Genomic DNA, 8,778 nt, shown 5'->3' on the forward strand with positions numbered 1-8,778 from the left:
GAACTAAAAACTAAAGCAAATGGTATTCAAGATTAACTTTGACACGGAGCTGATTTAGAGACTCAGAAGCTAAAAAATTTATTAATGGCTGTTGTCATGAAAGGGAGTTGAACCTGGAACTGTTTGGGGAAATACACATCAGTAGCTAAGTTTTATCTTTAGCTGGGATCTACTGGGATGCAGTCATGCATATATAAAAAATGTGAGCCACAGACAAAACGGTAGGCGGCAAGTTCAGATTCAGAAATCTCATAGTACTAAAGAGCAAGTGACCAACACTGGTAACTTGTTCCTCCCCAACAATGTAATACATGCTCCTATGTTCCACTTTCCTACCTCCAGTTTTTAGCTCCGATTTACTCATCCTTACAGTGCTGAACCAATGGTGACCACAAGTAAAAAGATGGATATAAAAATACCTGAATGCAATCTGTTCCCGCCAAATGTCACCAAAACAACCATCAACCTTGTTCAGACAGAAAACTGGCCTACCATCTATGATAATTTTAAGACTTGGGGACTGTAACATTTAGAATTTTCACATCTTGGTGGGGCTTGTCATCCTTGTTTGTCTTTACTTTTTCTATAGCCTGCCAAGAATGAACAAGGGTATGACATCTATGATCCATAATAAATATTTTCACTTCAACTTGCATTTGCAATGCAGAATGTTGTCATCCCAGCTGTAAGTTGTTATATATACAATTAATCATTTCAAGGGATTAAGGCGTCAAAATATGCACTAAAATCTCTATCATCATTTTGTCAAAGCTTAAGCTCAATCATACCTGAACGACATCCATTCCCTTGATCACTCTTCCGAAAACTGTGTGCTTGTTGTCCAGCCAAGGAGTAGCCACTGTGGTGATAAAGAACTGAGATCCATTTGTGTTTGGGCCAGCATTTGCCATTGATACAGTAAAAGGCCTATCATGTCGTAAACTGACGGAACACAAACATTACATCAATGAACATTTCAGTTATAAGTCACAGCAATAAGAAACAGCACTAGTTTTATCATCTTTGCATCTCCAATCACATATACAGAGAGACGTGAACTGTTCGAAGTTTCAACATTCAGATCTAGAAAAACTCAATGCCCATACCATTTTTGGAAGTTGTTTATCCTATAAAAGCATCCATCTAGCAGAGGTATATATATATATTACAGTATTCAGACTACTAAGGAAGGTGCTCCACATCCATCTTCAAGGGTTATCAAAAATGGTTAGCTTGCAGACATTAGTCACTACAGCAATTAGTGTTGCAACAAATTCAGCCACCACCAACATCAGTTTGGGGCAACTGACATTACATGTATGTGTGGAGTCAGGAGTGTTCATAAATGTGCATGACAACGAGTAAAACACAAATTGAAATACTGCCAAAGCGCCAAGCAAACAAACAAGATACCAGAAATATTTTATCACAATCTGATATAAAATTTACCTTTTGTGAAATTCATCCTCAAACTCCCTTCCCCAAATAGACTGCCCACCTGTACCATCTCCTAAAGGATCTCCTGTTTGTATCATGAAACCTTTGATGACTCGGTGAAATATGAGGTTATCATAATAGCCATTCCGACAGTGCGTTGTGAAGTTCTCCACAGTTTTAGGGCATTCCTCTGGATACAACTTCATGTGTATGTCTCCCATTGTAGTATGCATAATCTGGGAAACAGAAGATAGAATTTTTCAATAGAAACAAATGGGGGAGGGAAGAGAAGAACAAGAAAAACCAGATCAAACAACCTGCAAGTCCAAAGGTATGCAGCCAAGTAAACTATGGTGTTTAAAAACAAAGCAGTACTGGAGCCATAGTATCTTCAAGAAAATGTACAAATCAATATACATCCAAAGAGCTAATCCACAAGGTAAGGTGGAACATTGATTTTCTTTTCTGTTTCTTACTCCCACATATCCAGTAAAGAGGATATGCCCTAACAATTCCCCTTCCATTTGCATTTGGTTCCCCCAATTAGTAAATGCTGCAACTGTTTGTTACAAAGAAAAGAAAAAGAATACTATAACTGAAACATAACCAAAGAGGATAACATTGGGTGGAATGTACAGGACCACCTGCCGTACCCTACAATCTTTAGAAGACAGGAAACTCAGAAATCAGCTAGGCAGGTACAGTTAGCAGTTTGAACCCCACAGCACTTAGGAGCAAACCATAGGCCTGACCATTCCTCCTATGTATAAGGGGTTCTTATTTCTCACTAAGAAAATAAAAATGATAGTCCTCTATAGAAAAGTCTTTCCAAAGAATCTATATAATACACACACGAGCACGCGCGCGCACACAATTTCAGTTATGAAATGTATTGTTGATTCTTTTGCAAAAGAACAAAACCAAACAAGTACTTGAATCATCCTTTATTTTTCTTATCCTTTGACTATCTCCTATCTCTAAAGTGTCTTGCTAAAAATTTAATGATTCACACAAGAGAAGAAAGAAAAATTCATCCAAGTTCTTCAATGAGATTCTACTTCTATGGTTTACAGGATTTGAGATTCCTGATGCATGCACTCATGTTTCACATTTTTATTATTAACTCTCAACCAAATAAAAAAAAATTAAGCGAAACTTTTGCTTACAAGAATTGTAGTACTTCATAGTGTAGAAAGATAGAAGTATATGGATGAGAAGGTCCATTATTTCCAAGATACAAAGTAACTCACCACATTGTCAGGAAGGGATGTCGTGACTGATTTGCCTATATCAGATGCAGCCAAGAGTTCATCAGCAGGAGGCTTCTCATTGAACACATCTCTTCCCTTGGTTGCATCTTCAGGCTCTTCTGGCTCTCTCTTACTGATTAGAGCACAAAGAAGACCAATCAGATCAAATCATAGTCCATGATAGTAGCCAAATGTAGAAGACCAGCTAGATACACTAAGACACCCAAAAAATATTATAAAATAAATAAAGTAACAAACAAAAAAATAGTTGTACTCGAGTAAATCTTACAAGAGCTACATTAACACCTATACCCGGTAGAGTTGCATTAAATGCACTTCACTTCTTAACTTATTTGAGCCTAGATTGCACACCATGCAAGAATATCCAAATAGCTCAATTGACAAAAAGTACATGGTTGCCCAACAAACAAAATAACACCAATATCAAACAAGTGTTTATAAGTTGTTCAAAGTATTCTAGTACCTAAATAGATAGATTCTGTGTTTCTTGAAGGCACAACAGATGAGAGTGGGATCCGACAGAGGCTCTTTGCTCTCATTGACATTTGCTGCAGCTGCAGGAATTTTTCTAACTTTTTTACTGCTTCTGTCACCTTGGTATAAGGCAATTCTCAAAAACCTATCATTGTTTTCCACTTTTCCTAGAATCCGGGCAACTTTATTAGTGTGTAGGTTTACCACCTACAAATAGAAAAAAAAAAAAAAGTAAGAATAATATAATAGGTTTTTTATTTTAATGGGAGAGAAGATGTTATAGAATCCTATTAAATGACAGTACTATCTTACTTTTATCCCAAGCAGAGTTGGATAAATAAGAAAATTTGAGCTTTCATCAAAAACTGCATTCGGCTGTGGGGCAGTTTCTGTTTTCTCTATTTCTTTCTCAACAGCCATTCTTCGACCGAAGTCAATAGCTTCCAGCTGGTACAAAGGTATGTCACTTCTTTGAAGATCTTGGGCCACCTAATGAGCACAAGATATTTGACTAAAGATGTCTCCAAAATATTCACAAGAACATGATTAACATAATTACAAAAACTAATCAAATACTAAATAAGCATTACCTCAAGAGATTCATCATAAACTCGTCGTATTTTACCCGTTAGAAACCAAAATACACGTATCCTACGGTCAGGTGACGTAACCGAAAATTGTTTGCCATCTGGGCTAACCTGAACAACCAGAAATTGCAAAATGCAAGTAAAAAGTTTCTTGTCATGCATTAAGTAATAAGAAAAAGTGAAAAAACAAAGGGAAAAAAAAAAAAGATTGAGCATCATCCTGTCATACAAATAGAATGGGTTCATACTACATGGGATAGATTGTATAAAATACCTCAATAGAAGAAACTGAAGTTTTGCATTTCACAATATCGAAGAGATTCGTGTCACTTTTGAATCTAAATTTCATCCTGAAAACACCACACGAAAATAATCGGTTAAATGTTCATGTCCATGGAAGGATATATATTTAAGAACATGATAGTCATTCATTCGAGGATACACATATCAACTAAACATATGGGTTATTTATTTGCAAATGAGGGGAATAAAATACAGAGAACACCAAATGTCCAAGGCAAGAATATCACCACCAAAGTTTCTAACCAATAGCACATGCAAAATTTATCAGTAGTCTTTAAGAAGTCTGGCATGAATTGTAGTGTCATATTTGGCTATGATAAATGTTAACCAAGAATTGGTAAGTTTTTTTTTTTTTTTTTTTTGTTCTGACTGCAACAATAACACTATTGTTAAATTTTTCACAAAAATATCATATGAATCTTTGATCTGCACATAGTTTGCCAGTTTGCCCTACAAAAAGTTGGTGACTGAGTGCAGAGCCGATGTATTATATGGATGAAGAACAATTATCATATTAACATGAAGCAGTAAGCACACATACCCACTCTCTGGGAACTCAAGTGTAGCGGGATTCCAATACTCAATCATTCCCTTCTCGTCAGCTGATATGACCGTGTCATATTCATGATTGTATCTCATGAGTTTCACTGGCCCCAAGTGTATCTATGGAAAATGATAGGAAAACAAGTGATCAATCTAGAACAGACAACATAAAAATAAAACTCTTTAGGGATCTTGTTTGGAAAAACAAAAATCATGGAATTCAAAAAGAAATGAAACCTCCATTAGTTGCAGCATACCTTTTTGGAGATTAAAGGTTCATTTGTACCAGCCCGTGCATCAAAAATGTGTACAGATGATGAGTTTCTATCACTGATGGCAAGCCTGGCTTTGACATCCCCTTGTTTGTAGACCCACTCAACAGCACCAGGAACAAAGGATGTGTGAATCATGGCCATCATATCATAGTTGACAACATCATATATCTTCACAGAGGGATCATTTGAAATTGTACAGCAAAGCAAACCATCAGCACTAACCTGCACAGCAAAGCCATGTCATGGTTCAAGACTGCAATAATATCAAGATCTGAAAAAATGTCATGCTGCCTTGCCCAAATAAATGGGTGCACAAATAAACTGAAGCATTACAAACCAAAGGAGAACAGCATGACGCATTTAAAAACAAAGAAGTATGAAGAACTGGACATTATTTATGGACTTACTTACTAACTTCAGACTAAGAAATTAGAGGACACAAAGTAAGTCAATTTTGTCATCTCGGGGCGCAAAATGGTAAGAGGTTTTGGGAAGACTGTTGGATGGGGAAAAACAAATTTCTGCAACTCTTTTGTTGGATAACACAGATTTTGCTGCTATCACAATGTTCCTACTGTACCATTGTGTGTCAACCCTTCTTATATTGTCATGGGGTTTTGGGTTTCATGAGAATCTAAATGATGAAGAGGTAGGTGAGTTAACAGAATTATTTAAGAGGTAGGTGAGTTAACTGAATTATTTACTTGTTTCATGGGACTTTTGGTTTTGTCGGAATCCAAATCATACTTGTTAGAAGAGATCTTGCTGATTCCATCTAGACCTGATAGAAGATTATGGAAGCTGGAGTCCTAAGAAGACTCCTCTGTTAATTCCCAGACCCTCACATTCAATTTGGAAAGCTGAAGTACCTCCTAAAGTACCTTGCAAGATACAAGCTTTAGCGTGGATTATTGCTCATGGGAAGGTGAATACATGCAATATGGTTCAGAGAAAATAGCCCTCTTGGTCTCTTTTACTCCATTGGTTAGTGATATGTAAAAATGACTGCGGATAGATCAAATGTTTTCCTGCTTCATTGTCCAATTGCAGTATCCTTGTGGGAGAAATTCTTTTATGAATCAAATGTAAACTTGGATATGCATACATCTTGCTGCCCCATTGTCTAATAGATAGAAGTTTTTCAGAGGTCTGTTTTTAGGAAGATGTACCGGGATGGAAATTTGGAAATTTTTTGAGTTGGTGAGCAGGGAAAGTAACAAAAGGATCACTGAGGGAGTTAAGAGGAGAGGAGGTTGACCACTTGTGGGAAACCATTCTTTTCTGGGATTCACATTGGTGTCGATTTCTTCAAAATTTAGAGATAATTATTTTCAGGCCTTTTAATGATTGGAATGCGGCTCGCATCTACCATGTTGCTTGGTAAATTGTAACACAATTTGCTAGCTAAATCAGGGGACTTCTAGTCCCCTGCATTGTGCTTTGCTTGTTTATTAGTAGAGAGAAAATGTTGCTCATAAAAAAATAAAAAATTAAAGATAACAAAGTTCAGAAGTGGTTTTTAGTCTTTTACAGACACTAAAATGAAAAAAAATAATAATAATTTTTTTTTTTTTTTTTTTGCATAGACAAAATGCAAAAGTTCATAAGTGCTTCGAAAACACATCTTCCATCAATCAGGATTGAAAGAATATCAAAACAAAGTTTATCAATTTAGTAAGTGTACTTAATGTGTCTTAACACATCAACAAATTTATCAGGATGTCAACATCTGACTTTTATGGGTTCCAATGAGTCTCCATATTCAGAATAATTAAGAAGCAGGATAAATAGGAAACCAAGATTTTACAAGCATATGCATCTAGATGTATAATATATGAACAATGTCTGATTCCATGCTCATAATCAATCCATTGTAGATTAGAACAAAACAGTAATCAATCTAAAAGCAAGATGGCGCGTGGTATGCATGTAATGAGGTAATGAAGATAAACTTACAGCTAGGCCTTCAATGGGACCAAGGTGGGACCTAAAATGCTTCGCAAATTCAATGCCCATGGGCTTTTTCTTCCAAAACTTCAAATGTCCTGGTCAAAAGAGATAAATAAATGAGGAAAACAAAAGGTTTATCTATATATGTAATGAACTGAAGACAACCAAAATTAGCTGAATGAAAACTTGTTAGGAGTAGTATGCACCAATTCACCAGTCCAGGTAATAACATAAACTAGCTACATCTAGTTAGATTATAATAAAACTTAGATCCTCATTGGGCATTGCTGCTATAAATTATGCTTGTGAATGAAGAAAACTTGCATCCATGCTTGTACTTAGACGCTATTCAAAAGAACTATATCGCAACTCTCATGATGAGTTAGTCATGGAAACTCCATCAGCTCAAACACACGCTTCACTTACAATGCATGACTTCCATTGTAAGGGCCAGAAAATAGTTCATCATGATCTGACCAAATTAAATATAGATCCGTGTATACGCACTGCCTTAGCCCAGCTTAATGACATCAAACCACTTACCGCAAAACTCCTTATAAAAGGCCACATTTCCTAAATGAGTCCAATCATGATGTTACCAGGAAACTTTTCCTGAATGTTTGATACCTGTCCTAATAGAACTTCTGTAAGGCAATCCAAACCTAAGTTTTCCAAATAGCCAATTATAGTAAAATACTACGCTACCAATGCAAATGTGGCAGACCTATATAGCAATTTCAGGCCATAAAAAAATTTACCATCAACACTTCCAGTGATGACAAATTCGGCCGCCGACACAGCAACATGAGTAACCACGTCTCGGTGCATATAACTCTTTTCATACCTGTTGATGCCGCCAAATCAAGAAAACAAAAACATACATGTTGAGAAATAGTACTAAACAAAGCTCTCGGCAGAGACAAACAAAAACGATCATCAAAAATTTGCATTTGAACTCACGACAGATTAAAGTGACTCCTAAACTTAACACATAGATTTGCTGAGTTGAGATGAGCTTAGGGTTTAAGTAGTATGGAGCCAACTAACATAGATTTTCTGTCACAAATTGCGGAACTCAAACGGAAACTAAAACCTATAATCCAATTTCTCAAATAAAAAGTTCAAGTCCGATCCAGAGAAGATTAGTTCAAGAGTAAAGTGATGGCATACATGAGAGCGGAGGGGAGGGAGTCGAGGTAAGCCTGCTCGAACTGAAGAGGGCGCTTGGGCCGAGCTCGAGGGGCTGGGCCAGGCCCGACTATCGGCTCCTCCTCACTCTCCGCCGCGATCGTGTTACCGTTCTGAGGCTCCTCCTCCATGTTTGCTCCTGCTCGAAGCTTGAACTACAGTGAGGCTGAGAAGCAGCGTGCGTCGGAGTGGGAGCGTCGCCGGAAGTGAGCCGGAGCTTGGACGGAACTCGACTGCTTTTTTCGAGTGAAAAATGGTGCAGTGGTCTGTAATTGGGTGGGTGATTTGTTTTGAAACGAAGAAAGAAGGCAGGAGCGGTCGATTCAATCCCGAAAGAAAGAAAAACAAAAACCCGAAGCTTATACTCATTTGGTTCGGGTTTTGCTCTACATTTTGGAGTATAGGCCCTCAAAGCTGTAAAGCCCAAATTTTTGCTACTGCATGTTTGGGCTGTAGACATGTCCACCACACAATCAAGAAAAAAAAATTGCCCAATATAGCTAAGGGCTACAGCAATTGCCACCCTATTAAACTCTTTGATCACCCCACAACTGTTTGCACCTACTTACAAACTATTGAATTACAATTTGCTTAGTTTACCCACTTATACTTCCCAAATTGTTCTTAGGTGTACAATTTTCTTACAACAATGAAGAAGAAAAATAATTTGTGTTTGGTAGGACAGCTGAAAATCAATGAGATATTCGATAGTTCTTTATCAAATGATCTCTTAGAGTTTGGTAAATGTTT

General features: G+C 37.0%; 1 protein-coding gene across 1 annotated transcript; it reads right to left on the minus strand.

Moving 5' to 3' along the window:
- Window positions 1-37: 37 nt before the first annotated feature.
- LOC112166718 (peptidyl-prolyl cis-trans isomerase CYP71) lies at window positions 38-8,362 on the minus strand. The gene is made up of 13 exons (XM_024303607.2): window positions 8,011-8,362; window positions 7,599-7,684; window positions 6,847-6,935; window positions 4,873-5,112; window positions 4,614-4,735; window positions 4,044-4,119; window positions 3,773-3,880; window positions 3,495-3,671; window positions 3,172-3,389; window positions 2,688-2,820; window positions 1,450-1,673; window positions 789-942; window positions 38-590 (listed from the first exon to the last, which is right to left on the minus strand). Exons 1-13 carry the CDS (start codon window positions 8,157-8,159, stop codon window positions 507-509), a joined length of 1,860 nt encoding a protein of 619 aa, XP_024159375.1. The 5' UTR covers window positions 8,160-8,362; the 3' UTR covers window positions 38-506.
- Window positions 8,363-8,778: the final 416 nt, after the last annotated feature.

This window comes from Rosa chinensis, chromosome 5 (genome assembly GCF_002994745.2).
Source record: "Rosa chinensis cultivar Old Blush chromosome 5, RchiOBHm-V2, whole genome shotgun sequence".
Taxonomy (NCBI): Eukaryota; Viridiplantae; Streptophyta; class Magnoliopsida; order Rosales; family Rosaceae; genus Rosa; species Rosa chinensis.

Coding starts and splice junctions, on each gene's coding strand:
- LOC112166718 (XM_024303607.2), bottom strand. CDS start 8,159: ATGGAGGAGGAGCCTCAGAACGGTAACACGATCGCGGCGGAGAGTGAG. Junction 3,881..4,043: donor CTTCAGTTTCTTCTATTGAG/GTATTTTATACA, acceptor CTGGTTGTTCAG/GTTAGCCCAGATGGCAAACA. Junction 3,672..3,772: donor TTTATGATGAATCTCTTGAG/GTAATGCTTATT, acceptor TGTGCTCATTAG/GTGGCCCAAGATCTTCAAAG.